The sequence below is a fragment of the Peromyscus leucopus genome, chromosome 19 (assembly GCF_004664715.2).
Source record: "Peromyscus leucopus breed LL Stock chromosome 19, UCI_PerLeu_2.1, whole genome shotgun sequence".
NCBI lineage: Eukaryota > Metazoa > Chordata > Mammalia > Rodentia > Cricetidae > Peromyscus > Peromyscus leucopus.
Genome location: NC_051079.1, coordinates 21,822,646 through 21,842,086, shown reverse-complemented (window position 1 = coordinate 21,842,086; position 19,441 = coordinate 21,822,646). Strand labels below are relative to the sequence as shown.

General features: G+C 46.6%; 1 protein-coding gene across 1 annotated transcript in view; it reads right to left on the bottom strand.

Annotated features, from left to right (window-relative positions):
- The window catches only part of Ercc3 (ERCC excision repair 3, TFIIH core complex helicase subunit), a 35,232-nt gene extending 16,953 nt beyond the window's left edge, over positions 1-18,279 (bottom strand). The window contains exons 1-9 of the mRNA XM_028867066.2: positions 18,149-18,279; positions 17,750-17,955; positions 16,198-16,434; positions 14,050-14,099; positions 12,988-13,123; positions 12,653-12,817; positions 11,809-12,013; positions 10,457-10,771; positions 3,574-3,758 (exon numbers count right to left, since the gene is read on the bottom strand). Of these exons, the coding sequence (XP_028722899.1) occupies positions 3,574-3,758; positions 10,457-10,771; positions 11,809-12,013; positions 12,653-12,817; positions 12,988-13,123; positions 14,050-14,099; positions 16,198-16,434; positions 17,750-17,955; positions 18,149-18,176 (1,527 nt within the window). The 5' untranslated portion in view covers positions 18,177-18,279. The remainder of the gene's footprint in view (positions 1-3,573; positions 3,759-10,456; positions 10,772-11,808; positions 12,014-12,652; positions 12,818-12,987; positions 13,124-14,049; positions 14,100-16,197; positions 16,435-17,749; positions 17,956-18,148) is intronic.
- Between the last annotated feature and the right edge of the window lie 1,162 nt (positions 18,280-19,441).

Here is a 19,441-nt window from a genome sequence, read left to right as displayed (position 1 = left end):
ATTCTAAATACTTACCCTTATATCCAGATAAGTGCAGCTCTCACTCCTCATCAAAGGAGCTTCTTTGTGAAGCACACAGACAGACAGACAGACACTGTTACAGAAAGGCACTGGTCAAATGCAAAGAACAGCTAACTGTGGTGTCCCGAGCCCTAACTGATAGTCTACAACACAACCCTCCACCTAAGGCTCAGGGAACACAGTGGTAGGGAGGTAGAAAGACTAAGAACCAGAGGACCAGGACAGCTGTTGTGAGACTGTGTCTCCTAGATATGACAGGGGACAGGGAAGCTGTACTCACAACACCTTACCAACATGGCTACTTAAATAAGACCTGAAAAATGACAACATGGATGGGGGAGATCTCATGGGGCTCAATCCTCAGATGATGAGCTGTAAGCAACTAAGAACTGCTAAGAGAGGGAGAATTAATCTTTCTCAGGGGTAAGTCACTAACTGATTATCCAGTATTGAGTGGTGAGTCCTGAAAACAAGGAACACTAAGCAGGATAAGCAAGTATTTATTTATACACACCCCACAATAATAATTAAAGAAAAAGAGGCTATGAATTTTAGAGGGAGTCACGGGGGGTAGGGATTGGAAGGGTTGGAGGGAGAAGAGGGAAAGAATGATATAACTGTATTTTAATTAAAAACAAAATAGTGGCTGGAGAGATGGCTCAATGGTTAAGATCACTAATTGCTCTTCCAGAGGACCTGAATTTGATTCCTAGCACCCACATGGCAGCTAACAACTGTCTAACTTCAGTCTCGGGATCCAAGGCCCTCTTTTGGTCTCCAAGGACACTGAATGCATGTGGTATACAGACATACAAGCAGGCAAACACTCATACAAACAAAATAATTTTAAAAAAGAAAAGAAAAATGAATACTCAATACTGAACTGGATACTAAGTTAACTAAGATTTTTAGTACGGTCATATCCGGGGAAGTATCATGGAGCTGCTAGTGTGAGCCTCAGAGACCTCTCCACCTGGACCACACCACCACACACCAATCAGCACTGCTCCAGAAACGCCGCCCTCCCTGGAGAGCCAGCAGCACATCAGACTCTCGGGGTGCAAAGCCCTCTGCCACTGGAACTGTACAGCGCCCTGGTGTGAGGGGCTTTCATTCCTCCCTCTTCCCTGAACCCCAACCCTCACTCATAAATTATACTCTAATAAATGTGCTTGCTTATTTGTGTGTATGTGCTGGAGATGAACCCAGAGTCTCTCTCGTACATGCTAGGCAAGAGCTTTGTCACTGAACAAGTAACAAAACCCTTATAAAAACAACTTAGTAAATCAAAACATCAGTCAATATTAAAAAGGGTTTTCTATTGCTAGGTAGTATTTAGTTATGTATCAAACTGGGGTACATCATATGAAAGACCTACACAGTAATTCAAAGGAATGAACTACAGCTACATGCATGATCAAGAAAATAGTGCAGGGCTGGCAGGATGACTCAGTGGTGCGTGCTTGACAGGGATAACACGGGTTCCATATACCAGTGACTGCCCTGCTGGGCAGAGGGAAAGGAGGGAAGTGTGCCAGGCAGTGAGCAGGGACACCGCGCTGTGGACGGGTGGTCAGACACAACCTAACGGGAGGGTTATTTCAACACAGCAAACACGTTACAGGTTTCTCACGCTCATCTCATAAGGGATGAGTCCCCTCCTGCCCTTTCATAGGGCCACCCCGCTCTAGCTCTTGAGCGGCAGTCATGTTCAAGTGCTAAGATGTATTGAAGCCGCTGGTAGCAAACGTCCATGGAGTGTACAGCAGTGACAGCTAGAGTTCAGAAGGTCAACCTGTCAGAACTAAGGGTTCCGTTAGAGGAAACCATCACGCAAGGCGTTATGGAATTACTGCCTTTTGAATGAACTGCTGTCTCTTGTTGTAAACTTCTTGTGCAATAACAGCCATGATTCTCCCCATTTACCGTGCATCTCCATGTTATGTGTACATGTACTCTCACGATTGCATCTCAATCTTGGGAACCACCTTCCCTATACATTTGGGGTAATTGGATAACTGTCCCCAGCTGTGTTTATCTTTCATTAAGATAAATCTGGCCAGGGCCATTCTCTAGACAAAAGTATTTCAGCAAAGATCCCTTTTTCCAAGGACAAAACTGCACATAGATAAACATTAGCTCATCTCACTCACAGATAGAGAAAATAGCCACTAGCAATTAAATCCTCAACCCCTTACCTTCACCCCAGGTTATTTACACAAGACCCTAACTTAAGAGATTTACTGCTCACATTCCTGGGATGATGTTTTAGCCACCTGCTAGTTAAGGCAGTTACTTTCCACTCACCCAAGGAGATTGCCTTCAAGGCCAGACAGGTGATAGGTGCCAAGCTTCTTTCTTGTGCAAATTAATTTCTTATTCCTCCCTAGCCAGGTGCTATTACTAGATTTTCTCCTCAGCAATTACTGAGTGAAAGTGCTTTTACTAACCAAACATGCTCTGACATAGGTTGCTTAGCCACCTAGCGTATGTCCCCCTCCCTATCAGAAAGCAGCTGCAGCTGGGATGAGCGGGAAAAGCGGCACCAAAGACAATTTACTTTCTTGTGTCTTACTGACCCTAACATCCTACCTAGCATTTCTAGACTATAGTTTGAGCACATAAATTCCCTAACTGATCTTAGCCTTTAGTTGACCCTACCAGAGGTCAGTGCCCTTTAGGCACTCCCTTTTGGGTTGTAATTGGAAGCTGACAATTGCTTGATGTGTAGGTCCTTATCACCTCTGTCTGAGACTCTGAAAACTTCAAGCCTCGCACTGCATTGCCAAAGAATGACTGTATGGGTATATAGACTGGTTCTCTGACAGCACTGGGAGGATTGATGGAGAAGAACAAAGATGAGGACGGAGATGGAAAGAACTAGGTAGACATGAGAGAACAGCAGAAGGGACTGAGAGAAGGAGGGACTGAGAAGAGCTAAGTATGAGAACAGAAAAGAAACTGTGTAGATAGAACTGACTGAGAAGAATAAAGTGAATGGACTAAAGAACTCAGTGTGCTTAGATTCATTTGAGATCCCTCAGATTAGAATTCTCAGCTGGTTCTTAGACTCTTCCACAGACCCTGGGAGAAAACAATAAAGGCTGGACCTTTTATTGTTTCCGCTAAAGATATACCCTTGACTATGGATTTTAACACATACCTATGCAGGTATTCACCTGAGAAGTGTTCTCAGAAATAACACCATAAGGACCAACCTATTTTCTTAGGACTTTGGCACTGGAATTAGTTTAAGTGGTTGCCCACATAGGCTGTTGTAGCGATCCTTCAGGGCAAAAGTGGACAGAGTACCCAGAAGCCCATGGCAGGAGGAGCATGGTCTGTACTGGCTTACTGACTTTACCATATGGCAGAGACAGGATTCCACTGCACTCTGCTGTGAGGTCTGGCTCACCTTTCAAGGTGAATACGGCATGCTCATTTAGACAGGGTCCTGACCTGCCTGTGTGCCCCTGAGGAATTTATCTATAGATCCCTTCCGCTCCCACGGGAGGCGTCCTTACTTCACGTACCACCCAGGGGAGCAAATACCTCGGCACACTGGACTTTGGCGATGTACCCATTGTTCTGCAGCTCCATCCAGTTGGCTTCATAAAGCTTGGGCCCAATCAGGAAATTTAAGTCAACAATTTTGTCATCTTCCCGAACAAGGGTCGCAGTCAAACCCAGTTTACAGTGGGCCTGCACAATGGTCAGCACACGCCGGAACATCTTGGCTGGAGGAACAAAGGGAACATTCACATCATCACTTTCTACACTGAGAAGGTCCCACACACAGCTTGAAACTTGGCACTGGTCTGTGGTACCATATGGGCTGACCTGGGACTAGAGAGCTGAGGACCGTTCCAGACAAGAACAACAAAGAAAGAGTATTTCCTCATGGCTTTTAGACCCGTTCAAAAGATCGAAAGAAGAACAAGGCACAAATGACCTCAAGGAGTTCCAAGTTCACAAATGTCCCAGCATCCTCCTACCAACACTGTCAAGAGTCCAGACAGCAGCAGCAAATATGACTTGACTCCAAGCCACACAAATCACTCATCCTAAAGCTTGTCCCCAGGTTACAGCTGGGAGCGCTGGAATGTGGGCACAGAAAGAAAGCCAGCTCTGCTTGCTTCCTACCATCCCCCTCAAACAAGAGAGCAAACAGAGCTCATGGGAGTGACGAAGCTCAGCCACCAGTCTGCCTAAGCATCCAAAGATACCAATTAAATCAGGCGTGGTGGTGCACACCTTTAATCTCAGTACTCTGGAAGCAGAGGCAGGAGGATCGCTGAGAGTTCTAGGCCAGCCTATTATAGTTAGTCAGTCAGGACTACAGAGTAAGATCCTGTCTCAACAAAACAAAACACCCAACAATACCAATGAGACTGACTTTCATCAACACGCAACTTTCATTTTCTTCCTTTGCTTGATTGGTATAATTCCTGATTTTAACAAACAAACACCTAATGGGAAACACCCTTTTAAACATCTTCGTGGGCATGCTTCTCTGTGTGAATGTAGGTACCCACATGCTACAGCACGTGTGGACATTAGAAGACAACCTCAGGCACCGATGGTCATCTCCCCCCCTGTTGGAGGCAGGGTCTCTTTGTGGTGCATATGCCAGGCTAGATGACTAGCAGAGTCCAGGGACTCTACTGTCGACACTTCCATCTTCCCACAGGACAGGAGTGCTAGGATTACAGATGCACCCTAGCACATCCAGCTTTCATGTGGGTTCTCGAGACTTGAACTCTGGTCTTCCAATTTGAAGGTTTCCATGGCCACAGCTTTAAAAACTTTTAATACTTTGGAAGAATATTAAGATGTTTTAAGTTGGGGGACCAATGAGCTGGCTCAGCAGGTAAAAATACTTGCTGCCAGGCCTGATGACCTGAATTCAAAGTCTAGGATCCACATGGTAGGAGAGAACCAACCCCTGCTGGCCTCCACACCCTTGACACGGCATATACATGCCCTCCCCAAAAGTAAATATCAAATTTCTAAGTGTTTTGGGTTGGGCAACAGATTTTGGGGGATAGCCCATCCCCACCCCCCACAGGGAGCTGTTACTCTACTGGCTTGCCTGCCTTTCCAAAGGAGGAAAAAAATGTTTGAGTCATGGAGCTGAAGGCGTGACTCAGTGGAAGAGCATATGCTTCACGTGCATGAAACCCTGGCTTCAATCCTCAGAACCCCTTTAAACACACACACACACACACACACACACACACACACACACACACACACGAGTCGTGCTTATCTTATAATATAATAAAAGATGAGGCCAATGATACTTCAAAAAGAAACACAGTTGCAAGATGAAAAAGCCAGAACATTCCAAAAGACAAATCAAACACAAGAGCCATGGAAAAACACGGTGGTCAAACTCCGAGTAAATGGCCAGTTTTAAATATTACACACTAAAACAGCTTTTGAAAACTTAGATGTGCAAACACAACAAAAATTATACCAAAACACAAAAGGAGGTACAAGCAAATAAAAAGTTAATGTCAAGGTTATCTCTGGCCCCAAAAAGCAACAGCCAAGGATCCAGGCTTCCCTTACTAAGAGGAGCATTAGAGGCCCAGGCAACAAGTACAACACAGTGTGGGCCTGGGAGGCAGGTGAGGTAACAAGGACAAAGTAGGACCTGATCCAGATTTTTTTTCAATTCTGCATCCCTCTAGGCCATTTCTGGCAGCCACAACTGCCCCGGCAAGTGAGGCATGCTGTACAGAGAGGACACATCACAGTCACAGATGGAGCACTCAGCACAGTATCCCACAAGTCTCCCATCACCCCTCTGTCAATAGAGACCATCACCCTGACTTCTCTTTGACCTTCACATAAATGTAGTCACCTTCCTCACTCTGGGTGGAGCTTGCATCACTGTTATGTAAAGCTACGCCTAAAGTTCATTGGGATGACTCCAATGCCAAGCACAGTGCCTGAATTCTAAAAGTGCTTAATAAATACTTGTTAAAACAGTAGAAGAGGGAAGAATTCAGTGGAAGGTTGAGTCAGAGAAACTGCCAGCCGCCACCATGAAAAGGCGCATGTGAAGGCTCTGGTAAGCCACAAGCCACGTGGCAAGGTATAGATTTATGGAAATGGATTAATTTAAGATATAAGAACAGTTAGCAAGAAGCCTGCCACGGCCATACAGTTTGTAAGCAAAAAAAAAAAAAAAAAAAAAAACACAACAGTAGAAGTAAGGCCGGTCAGTGGTGGTGCACGCCTTTAATCCCAGCACTCAGGAGGCAGAACCAGGCGGAACTCTGTGAGTTCGAGGCTAGCCTGCTCTACACAGCGAGATCCAGGACAGGCACCAAAACTACACTGAGAAACCCTGTCCCGAAAAACAAACAAAAACAGTAGAAGTAGCCTTTAATAAAGCTAGCAGAAACACCTTTAATCTATGTGAGGCTGGGGATATAACCTAGAGGCTAATGTGTATTAAGCAATCACTGTACTAACTGAGCTCTCTCTCCAGCTCATTACAACACAGATGTATTAATAAATAGGTCCAGCAAGGTTCCTTTTAAAACACCTATAAAAGAAAAGCAAATCTCTCTTTTGAGAACTCTAGATGTAGCACTCTGCTGATCCAATGTAGTAAAAGTAGGATGTCAGGAAATTTACTGATCTGCTCACATCTGTATTTAATAGCAGCTCTTGGGGCTAGATTGCCAGTCAGTAGGGCTTGTAGGATTTGTAGTTCATCCTCTGCTGTCATAGCAAAATGCACATTAAAGTCCAAGATCGGGCAGCACCACTTGTGTGGACAAGCCTCACAGTAGATAGCATCACACACACAGAAAAGCTCCCGTGGAATCAGAAAGGCTTGCTCTCTTGTAACCACCTAGCTGGCATCCCAGGAGAACAGAATTAATGCCTTCTGCAGGTGATACACATGACCAAAAGCCTTCTCTTAAAGACCCCATCATCTCTCAGAATTGCCTCCAACAGATGAACTCTTTTTTTTTTTTTTTTTTTTTTTGGTTTTTTGAGACAGGGTTTCTCTGTGTAGCCCCAGCTGTCCTGGATCTCACTCCGTAGGCCAGTCTGGTCTCAAACTCATAGAGATCCGCCTGTCTCTACTTCCCAAGTACTGGGATTAAAGGGATGTGCCACAATCGCCTGGCTCAACGTAGGAATTCTTATTCGACACACTCAAAGGCCTGAACTCAAATCTCGGTTTCACTTTTATCCCCAAAGACAAACCAGTGATGTTGTGAACCAGATCAGAGAACAGAGAGCACACTATGAGCTCTATCTTATCACCTGATACAAGGTTCCCACATACCTGAATTTGAGATTTCAGTTAAATACTGCAGCGTGCATTAAGTACACTCTCAGGAAGAATGTCTCAGCCCTCCCCCGCTTCATACTCAGCCTCCAAAGAACTACTGCACAACAATCTCAAACTCATTTATAAGATGTGACTTTCTACACCATCACCTTTAATCCTGGCAGACCTGATACCTATACTCTTTAATGTTGAGTTTCTAAATTATCACAAAATAAATCTAACTCTAGGGAAGGAAGCATCAGTTCTATGAATTTTAATACATGTATAGACTCATATGTCTACATCAAAATCAGGACATCGATCAACCCATCACTCCCTCAAAACTGTCTAATGCTGTCCTTTAGAGTGTCCTTGAGTGCTGTCCTAGCAACCACCGGCCTGTTCACTAGCACGATGCTATCTTTTTGACAACGTCATGTATGTGTAACCACAGGCTTCTTTCAGCACCATGGCCCTGAAACTCAGACAAGCTGTCGCATGTTCATTCCTCTTTATTGCCAAGTTGTGTTCTAGTGTATAGATGTGCCATAGTTTGCTTATCTAAATATCCCCAGAGGACCACTGGACGTTGGAGATTATGAACAGAGTTGCTGTTCGCTCTATGGAGTGGTATAGACAAATCATGTGATTTTATAGTGTTTTACAGTGAATGTCAGTTTGTCCTACAGAGCAACCATCCACTCTGCAATCCCTCTGCTCTCAAGCCTCCTCTGCACAGGCAATGCCAGTATTCTCATTTTAGGCACTCTATATGGGGTAGCTGCGACATCTTGTGTTTTAATGGTCATTTCTCTGATGGCTAATGATGCTTAGCACCTAAGTGCTAACACAGCATGTGCATATCCTTGCTAATGTCATTTCCTCACGTTCTGGTCATTGCCTGAATTCATCTGACAATGCAAATCACTATGTCTCACATCTAACAGACTCCTGGCTGCCCCTTGTAAGCACGATGTTTCCAAAGCTTTCCCCATTTCAACCAACGCCCTGCTGCCCTTCCTTCACTCAAACCAAAGCCTTAGTCTCATCCTTGATTCCGCCTTTTTCTACCCTCACGCCTAACCTGTTCATGGGATCTCTGCGGCCTGTCCACTCAGGTTGTCTTTGTCTTCCTGTATTCCCCTGGGTCAAGCCTTTTCTTGGGACTCCATAAGACTGTTCCTTTCACTGCTCCCAATGCTCAGCAGCCAGAGTGATTCCTATTGTAAGTCAGCTCAGGTTAGGCTCTGTTTCTGATGGCTTCTTACTTGGAGATGAAGAGTGTAAGCCAAATCTCCACCATAGCCTATGGGGTCCTAAAGATGCTCTGACACCTGCATCAGTGCCAGCCTTGACTGCTCTCTTAGAACTTCTCTGTGGACACTTGGCTGCCTTGAGTAGTCTGAGCATGCCAAGACTATTTTGGTTTGTTTGTTTGTTTTTGAGAGAGGTTTCTCTGTGTAATGTCCTGGAACTTACTTTGTAGACCAGGCTAGCCTCGAACTCAGAGACCCACTTGCCTCTGCCCTCCCCCCCCCCCCCCCCCCCGGCCCCCAGGGCTGGGATTAAAGATGTGCGCCACACCGCCTGATGAATGCCAAGTACCACAAGGCCAGTACCCTGTCATTTTTCCTCCTCAAAGACATTCAATCTCCACCAGACCTTCTATGAACACCTCTATTAACATCTCTAGTTATCCTCAGACATATACAGACCCTGGAAGAGCTCTTATCATATAAAAAGACCCAAATGGTAGGCTGTTTTCAGTGTTCTGAATGTTCTCTGTAAAAAAAACGCCTCTCTAAAGTAGAAGAACCTCTGCTTTAGACGAGGGATCTTCCTTAATCTCTCTTTTCAAGGAAGCGCTGCCTAGCCAGGCATGTTGACTCATACCTAACAATCACAGTTACTCAGGAGCCTGAGGTGAAGGCACCATGTGAGCTCAGGAGTCTGATACCAGCCTGGGCAACACAAAAAGATCACATCTCCAAAAATCAAAAACCAGAAGAGTACAACAGCACCACCAATGACAACTCAGAAGAACCATTTGCTTAGAGCACTATGCATCAATAAAAAGAACACATCACTGTTATGACACAGATGATCAACTATGCAAAGTGAAAGATGACCGATACAAGAAGGAAGTACTGCATTGTTTCTTTTATATGAAAACTCCCAGAAAGGGTACATCTAGAACAGAGATTCTCAACCTGTGGGCCACAGCCCATTTGGGGTTGAATGACCCTTTCACAGGGGTTATATATCAAATATCCTGCATATCAGATACTTACATTATGATTCATAATAGTAGCAAAATTACAGTTATGAAGTAGCAACAAAAATAATGTTATGGCCAGGCAGTGGGGGCACACACCTTTAATCCCAGCACTTAGAAAGCAGAAATAGGGATCTCTGAGTTCCAGGCCAGCCTGGTCTACAGAGTGGATGAGTTCCAGGACAGCCAGGGCTACACAGAAAAACCCTTCCTCCAAAACAGTAATAATAATAACTTTATGGCTGGGGTCACCACAACATGAGGAACTGTGTTCAAGGGTCACAGCATTAGGAAGGTGGGAACGTAGGTGGGTTGCCTCAAAATGCAGAGGAAAATAAGGCCTGACTACAAATAGAGATACAGGAGCTGTTCTAAAACCAGATCATGGTGAGGGTTGCACAGCACTAGAAGTTTACTAAAACCTGCTGGATTATACTCTTATAATGGGTGACCTTTACAGCAGATAGATTATATCACTGAGGCTGTTTTAGAAAAAGATATGCCTGTAATTGGAGAAGTAGGATTTATATTACATTTTGACAACTGATTCTTCAGCCTTCATTTAAAGGAAACACAACAGTACCAAGGGTTATGTAGTGCTCTTGGCTCAGTTTCACAGGACCATAAAAATGGGTTAAGGGTTAAGTTTCAACAATTAGAAGATGTAGGAAGGAAGAGAATACCACTCTCTAGGCCAGGGACTGAGGAGGCTCTGAATGTGCACACCTCCCTCCCAGTTCCATCCCATCAGGCTGAATGACTATTTCAAGCTTTGCTAGCAGTGGGTAGAACACAGAGCAGCCACCTGCAACCCAAGTGGAAGCCAGCGTTTACCTCTATGAAGACCGCCCCCCTCCTACCTGGAATGGTGTGCACCTCGTCGAGGATCATGAGGCCCCACTCCTGGGTTCTGAGCCATTCCATCACCCTCTCCGCCTCCCAGGACCTCTTGGTGGTGTGGCCCAGCATAGAGTAAGTGCTAATGGCGATCGAGCAGCCAATGGGCTTGTCCTTGGCATCCGAGGTGAAGCGGCAGATCTGGCTGTCATCAATGGTTGACCACATCTTAAACTGGGCTTTCCACTGCTCCACAGACACAGCCGAGTTGCCCAGGACCAGACAGCGCTTCCTGACAGTACATGCAGCAGTCACACCAACCAGGGACTTCCCGGCACCTGCAAGCAACCAAAGGGTATGCTACCCACCAGCAGACTGACCCAAAGGTCAGGAGTGGACAGGATGGCTCAGCAGAACCAGAATCTAGGCAAAATTCACATACTAGTCCTCACAACCAGGATCTGGAAGGCATTTACTGCTTCAGGCTGTTTTCTTTACAAAGAAAGGAAGTCTGGAGCAAAGGGCACTTTGCCTATGGTCATATGTACCCAGAATACATTTAGGCAAATGACAACTTTTACCTAACAGGACAATCAAGGCTCAAGAATGCACAAAGTGTGCATGCTCCTGGCAAAGTCAGAGAAGATAAAATTCTTTCAATTTCTTACTTTAGTTTCACCTTCCATTAGAAGATTAGAGTGGAAAAAAAAAAATCAAACTGTTCATCAACGATTCTGCCTTTCCCCCTGACATAATGCATGAAGCTTTATGAGGAGAACTGAAGGCAGAGGCCGTCTCTGCACACTGTGTCCGGGTGGGCTTCCCATCCCAAAGGAGTCTGTTGTGGCCTCTGGCTGTTAACCTAGGCAGACCTGCCACTACTCAGAACTGTGAGGTCTGACAGAGGGTGTGCGTGTGTGCAAGCGCGTGTGTCTGCTGTCTTTCCTCAGCCTTGCCTTCCCATCACAAGCCATCTAGAAACAAGCAACACTTCTGGCTAGGCAGCCTCCAAACCGCCATTTCCCAAGACTGACTTCACTGGGTAAGGAGTGTGCTAACCACCGTACTGCTGTCTCCTCATACGCCACGCTCCAGTGTTCTTCCTCACCTCATTATCAGTCAAGGCTTCAGAGGCCCTGAGCTGAGCCGCTTGTGCTCATTCTCGACCCCAACTGAAAGAGCGCTGACATTCCCGCAGGGCCTAGACTAAGGGCTGCACAAAGCAGCGCTTTAATAAACCTCAGTCGAGGCCGGAATAAGGAAGTGGCAGGAAGTGGCCATTCACAGGCCACGTGCTAGCAGGGACACACACCGAGTAGGGCAGGAGGCGGTGGGCAGACAAAGAAGGAGCCTCCCTCCCTCAGGCCTCACTTACCACAGGGAAGAACAATGACTCCAGAGCGTGCTCGTCCATTCCCAAACATCTTCCGCAGGCTCTTCTCCTGATAGGGTCTGAGCACAGCTGTGGGCTTCAGGTCGATGTTGATGTCAGGGTTGAGAGAATCATTCCGGAAGTCATATTCTGCCAACAGAGGGTACTCTAAGTAGATGCAGCGCTTCTGGAGCTCCTCGATCATTTCCTAGGAGCCAGCAGGAAAGATGTTTGATAATCTCAACTCCAAAAAGTATTCAAGACAACATTCAAAAGGCCTCATGATCAAAATCTGGGAATTTTACCTGGATGAATACAATGTTAGACCTTGCTTGCTATCAAGAAGGTTAGCACAAACTAGCAATACGGTCAAAAAAAATTTTTTTTGTTTAGTTTTTTTTTTTTCTTGTTTCGATTTTTTTTGTGAGACAAGTCTCATCTACCCCAGGCCAACCTTAAATTCACTGTGTATGTAGACAAGGAAGATCCTAAACTGCTGATTCCTCCTGGCTTCAACCTTTCAAGGATCAGGATCAGATTACAGGTATGTACTACCACATCCAGTATATGTGATGCTAGAGACTGAACCCAGGGACTTACATATGCTAGGAAAGTTATTCTACCAACAGAGCTACATCTCCTCAAAATGAACATTAATCAGAACCAAAATGGATCCTGTGGAAACCAGCCTCCTAGCCCAAGGACACTCAGACCATAATCCCGAGGAGACTCTTATGGCCCACACTGGTAAGAACAAAACTGGAAACTTACAGGGATCCTTTTCTCTCTGAGTAGAGGGTGCTAACACAGGCTGGACTGGTAAACAAACCAGGAAGCATTCACTCACCTGCTTAACTTCAAAGGATACTGTCTGTGTCTCTTCTTCTTCTTCCTCATCCTTGTCCATTTGCTCATAGAAATCAAACAGGTCTTTGGGGATGTCAGACTTGGCCTGTGGATCTGCCACCTGGGAGGTAGAAGGCCCTCCGCTGCCTTCTGCTGTCTTGGAAATCTGTAAGAGAAAGGCAGTCTGGGGCTCCACACAACACTGAGCCTTGTCATCAACTGTGAACTGAAGCTGTCAGAAGCAACGGAGGCAAGGCAGCTAGACTGCAGTGCTGGGTTACAGCAGAACCGAGCTCCTCCATCCCCGGCCCCCAGGTAACCCAGGAGCTCACGCACAGCGGATTTGCTTGTGAAAGTCTCTGTGATGAGTTCCGTGGCCTCCCCCTCAGCGTTCCTCAAGCGACATTCTCGGATCACAGTGTCCTGAAGAAGATGCTGGATGACATCAGGGTGAGAACTTTCAACGAAGTACCTACAAGCAGGGAAGGAGAGGCGTCTCTACTGGCCAGCACAATATTTCCAGAACATTCTGTAACTGTAACTCAATTAGATGATCTGAAAATTAGAGCCTCATAATGACTCTTCCCACACTTCTGTCAAATCAGAGATAGGGAGCTACAGGCAAAGAAATAACATGCCAAGAGTCATAGGAGATGCTCATTTTGAAGTTAAATTGGCCTGTCAGCAGCAGGAGGGCAAATAACCTTCCTAGTGAAGGTCTGCAATGGGAAAGCACAGTTGAACTCAAGTCATAAATGCTTATAGTTTGTGTGATCACTGCTATTTTAACATTATTCTTCGAAATACCTCTATAGAAAAGCTACTACTAACTGTATGTAGGTAAACAACACTGCAATTTTTTTTTTTTTTTTTTTTTTTTTTTTTTTTTTTGGTTTAAGATAGGGTTTCTCCATGTAGTTTTGGTGCCTGTCCTGTATCTCACTCTGTAGATGAGGCTGGCCTCGAACTCACAGAGATCTTCCTGGCTCTGCCTCCCGAGTGCTGGGATTAAAGGCGTGCGCCACCATCATCTGGCAGCACTGCAAATTTTAATTTCTATCATTCTTCTTTGTTTGTTTGTTTGTTTGTTTGTTTGAGACAGGGTTTCTCTGTGTAGACATGGCTGACCTGGAACTCATTCTGTAGCCCAGGCTGGCCTTGAACTCGAGAGATCCACCTGCCTCTGCCTCCTGAGTGCTGGGATTAAAGGTGTGGGCCACCAGGCCCAGCTAGAATTCTCGATTACCAGCGGGAAGGAGTCAACTAGACTACAGGGTGAGGGACTCCCTTCCCTTCCCACGTCCTCTCGGCTTTCCATCTCGGTCTCCAGCCCCCAGCCCCAGCCCTCCCCCCTGGCAGGCATGCAGAGGGCAGTGCTTGGCAACCGCCTCCTCTTACCTGTTGTGCTTCAGGACCAGCTTGACCTTCCCATAGCTGACAGTACACAGCTGCAAGCAGAGAGACCACCAACAGGCAGCATCAGCTCTCAGAACTTGGCATGCCTTAACACAGCCAAGCGAAGAGCTGAGTTTGCGTTAGGAAAACTCCATGTGCAGTCAGAGCTGCCTAAAGGGAGCTTTTATCCACTGACCTCAACTTTTTTACGGACAAAAGCCTTCCTCCTGCCTAATTCGCACACCTAACCTTTTATTTAGAAAACACAGCTAAAAATCGCTGCTGTGTTTTCCATTTTTCTTTCCCTTGCATGCGCACAGTCCCCATCCTGATCTGGAGGCTCATCCCGCCTCCCCAGAACTCCAACAGCTCCCAGGAGTCATCAGGCACACAGTGATGCTCAGCAGTACCTGCTACACAAGGAAAGTTCAAACATCATAAATGTTTGGGCCTTCCCACCAATGTTCTCATTTCCCCAACTAAAAATCTAAACTTTATAAACTGTGCAGTGGTGGTGGCGCACGCCTTTAATCCCAACACCTGGGGAGCAGAGGCAGGCCAATCTCTATGGGTTCAAGGCCAGCCTGATCTATAGAGTAAGTTCCAGGACAGCCAAAAGTACACAGAGAAACCCTGTCTCCAAAAAAAAAAAAAAAAAAAGCTTTACTTATTTATTTATTGCATTGGCAAATAAACTCAGATCATGATGCTACATCCCTAACTACTACCACATATATTTTTAAATTTTGAGACAAGTTCTTATAAATAGACCAGCCTAGCCTTGAACTTTGAATCCTCCTCCCTGGACAGCTGGGATTAGAGGCACATGCCACCATGCCCAGCACAAAGTAAGCTTCTTGGTGACAGGGAATATAGTTTAAATCCTCGCAGGTTCCCCATCTGCTGGAAGGAACCCAGTCATCTGTGTGCTGGCAAGGACAACTCAATACTCAGGATCTGAGCCGCCTTCCGACCACCGCAGCACCGCCCCAACACCAGCATCCTTGTAGCCAGCCTCCCGCCAAGACTGACCTAGCCCCAGTGCTTTCTCCTTGGGCATCCTTCTACACCACAACAACAGAGAACTCTGCACAGCTCCAAAGCTGCTCCGGGAGTGGATGCCCACGGCATTCTGCCTCCAGATGTCAAATCTGATCTGCAGTCCTCTCAGATTAGCAGAAACTGCTGTCCCATCTTTGAATAATATTCACTTACATTCAACTGCTGTCCCATGGAACCCTCCTCACTTCAACATCTGAAGTTTTGATTCCCCAGCAGAATTCATCTACCATGGGCTTTGGGTAAATATTTAACCTTAAATGGAGCTCACTACCTGTAATAGCCAGCCACCCAAACCCCACAACTGAGATTTATTTTCTCAGAGTTCTAAATGTTCATAATCAATGGACCAGGACCAGCTGATTTTGTGACCAGGTCTCCTGGCTGGTAGATAGCCATCTTCTCTCTATATACATAGTCCTGTGAAGAAGGAATTTATGACAATTGTATGATGCCTCCTAATAAAGACAAGTATCTTCCTGATTGGGAGGTCTCACTCTTTCTTGTTTTTTTGGGTTTTTTTTGCGGGGGGTGGGGGGTAGGGGGGTGGGGGGGTTCTTTTCTTTTGTTTTTTCGAGACAGGGTTTCTCTGTGTAGTTTTGGAGCCTGTCCTGGATCTCACTTTGTAGACCAGGCTTGCCTCAAACTCAGAGAGATCCATGTGGCTCTGCCCCATAAGTGCTGGGATTAAAGGCATGCGCCACCACCTCCTGGCTAAGGAGGTCTCACTTTTATGGCCTCATTTAGTCTTACCAAATATGGATATATTGGGGTAAAGATTTATATATGTGTGTGTGTGTGTGTGTGTGTGTGTGTGTGTGTGTGTGTGTGTAGTGTACAGCACCACCCATTCAGAGCTGTTTTCCAAAGAACTCTTGCTAGCCTGGATCTGAATTATTACCCCATGGCTAGGCACAACTCACAGGAAACACAGCCTCAGCCAGAACCATGCTGGGTCCAAAGCAGCAGCAGCTGGGCCACAGGCTATTGTGCTACACAGGATACACAAACCAGACATTTTCATGGCAACATACAGTACCTGAGCACACCACTGCCACATTATCAAGATAGTTAGAATTGCTAGCAACTCACCTTAATAAACTGGATAATTCCATCAGGGACTCCAGTCTTACTGAGCTTTCTGAGGTACTCAGTGATGTCACTGGTTTGCAGCCCCACGCTGACAGCTGCATAGAGGGAGTAGGCAGTTAGCTTGTATTCGTGTACATGAGTAGGCCGGCACACTGGCTCTGCGATTGCCACCAAGAAGTCTTGGGCATATTTGTAAACCGGAGAGAAGGCTTCCAAAAAAATGTGGCCATCGGGAGCCTAAAAACATCAAGTGAACACAACAGGCAAGAATATTAATGAGCTGCAGAGACCACTGGACTCTCATATCACTATCAAAAAGGATGAGCTATCCAGGGCTAAAGATATTTTTGCAACCAATCCTTCAGGCAACTGTACGGCTCCTAATACCTTAATTAGATATAGAAGAGTAGAGGAAAAGGTTCCCAATGTTCCATAAACAGAAATCTTCCCTAACTTACTAGTCTCAAATTGTCTTTAGGCTAGAATGAGAATGAGTGCAAAACATTATGTATTTTAAAGTCAAGCAAACTCAGCTACCAAATACATGCCTTCCATTAACTCGAAAGGGGGCTAAAGAGATGGCTCAGTGGTTAAGAGCACTACTACACTTGTAAAGAACCCAGATTCCATTCCCAGCAGCCACATCAGGTAGCTCATAACAGCCTGTAATTCCAGTTTTAGGGGATCTGACACACTCTCCTCTCCTGGCCTCCTCGGGAACCAGGCACACACATGGCGCTCATACATGCAGGTACTCATACATACAAATAAAGTTTTAAAAAAATCATTTTTAAAAACGAGCAAGTAAATGGTTACCTAACACTATTTAGTGGCTGGGGAGACGGGACGGCTCAGAGGGTAAAGTGTTTGTGATGAAGCATGAGGGAGGACCTGAGTTCAGAACCCCAGCACCCACATAAAAAACCAGGAATGGTAATGCATGCCTATAACCAGAGCTGGAGGAGGTGGGGATAGGTAGGTGGGGAGACAGGCAGATGGGGGGGGGGGTCACTGGCCAATCAGTCTAGCCAAAACAGGAAGCTGGGCAAATAGGTGAAGTGTGATTGAGGAAAACCTCCCGACATCAATCTCATGAGCACACCCGAACAACGTGTGCACATACACCACACACCCAAAGAACAAATAAACGCTATTTACACATTTATTGACTGATGGTGTGTGGTGTATGTGTGAGTACATGCAGGCCACAGTTCCAATGGTGAAAGTCAGGGGACAACCTGCCTGCGTCAGTTCTCTCCTCCTACCATGTGGGTACTGGTACAGACTCAGGTCTCACTCTTGACAGCAAGAGCCTTTACCTGCTGAGTTATCTGGACGACTCATAATGCTATCTATTAGGCAAACGGCATTCGCTATTGGAATGTGGTGTGGGCCGGAGAGAAATGGAGAACGCCCAGGTCACACCAGCTATTCCAGTGTGCACGCACGGTCCCGGGCTGCTTCAGAAAGCAGTTATTTCTGACTCTTGGATTTTGGAGGTGTTATCATGTCCAAGACGTAGCTGCCACCCAGACTTTTCGGCCACGCTTACCACCCAGAGGGGCCGGGAAGAGTGGTCGCCCTTTAGCGGCATCTGCTGCCTGTAGTCCTTGGCTCCATACTCATCCACCTTGGTGCCGGACTCGTCCACCTGTTTCCCGGCGGCTGAGGGCACCGCCTCCTGAGAGTCGTTCCCAGGCGTGTCGTCTTCGTCTTCCTCTTCCTCCTCATACTGCCTCTTTTTGGACTTCTTCTTGTCTGCGACAGAAGACACCAAAGTGAGCCCAGCAGGATTCTAGGGCTCCCTCCGTCCTGCACAGGGGAACGTCTAAGTTCTCCTGAGCCGGCGCTCTGCATCCCGGCATCCCCCCAACCCGGCTGGGTACCGCATCTCCTGGACCCAACAGACCGGAGAAAACCCTGAGACAATGTGGGCACCAGGGCTCCTTACCGCGGTCCACTCGGTCTCTCTTGCCCATATCGGCTCCAGGACCAGGCAGGCAGCCACAGCACACACACCGCACCGCGTAAATTCCGGAGGAGATACTTTCAGAGGAACTTCCGGTCCGCACCGGAAATAAGCCCCAGGACGTCGGAAATCCCGCCTCTGAAGCCTTGGACCGGAAGAGCGGAGCTACACTGGCCGCAGCCGTCCTAAAGTGAGCTAGCTGCGCGTGCGTGGAGTATTCGTCCTCCGCTCGACCAGCTGTGATTTGAACTCCACGGAATTCTGGCAGCTGCGCTTGCTTGCCCTCTAGACCAGGCTGGGCCACAACTCAGAGGCCTGCTTGCCCCTACCTCCCGAGTGCTGGGATTCACTATGCCACTTTCCTTCGCTCTGGTTTTTGTTGAGGCCACTGCCTAGATCGCTAAGGTAGGGCAGTGAACAAACCTGGATGGTTCCCTCAGCCTCCCATGAGCTAGGATTGCACGCGTGTTCCACCACACCTGGTTTTTCTGGAAGCTAAGTTCTAAACGAGAACGAGAGAGGTGGGAAATACACATTGTTTTAAGGGGACTAAAATGAGCCGTGTCGTTCTAAATGGAGTGGCCCTGGGTGGGGGTGTGGCTCCTTTTGTGCCTCTACCAGAAACCAAAGAATAATAATCTTGGTGCCTCACCAAGGATGACACGAGCAATAACTCGGCAAGGCAATTCTTTTTGAAAAAGGGTGCACCAGAACCCGAAGGGACTAACAAACACATCAGAGCAGGCGGTTCACGTGGTTTTTAATTTGGTGACTGTGTCTTTTCCCCATTGGCTGGGGCCAGACCTCACATCTGTTGACAATTGTCCAGTTTTTGTTTTGTCTTTCGAGACAGGGTTTCTCTGTGTAGCTTTGTGCTTTTCCTGGAACTCACTCTGTAGCCCAGGCAGGCCTCAAACTCACAGAGATCTGCCTGTCTCCCGAGTGCTGAGATTAAAGGCGTGTGCCACCACTGCCCAGCTACAGTTGTCCAGTTTCAAAACAAGGCACAAAGGGAATGGAAGAAAAAGGGGAAAGGATCAGGTCAACTGCTTTGAGCCATCTAATCCTGGTCAACAGCATGTGTGTGTGTGTGTGTGTGTGTGTGTGTGTGTGACAGTTTTTTCCTAACATCTAGCAGGTTCCAGCCCCAGCACCACACAAACCAAGTGTGGCAGCTCATGTCTGCACCAGGAAAGTGGAAGCAAGAAAGCAGTTCAAAGCAATACTTGGCTACCTAATAGTTTGAGGCTAGCTTGAAATACCTGTTACATGTTT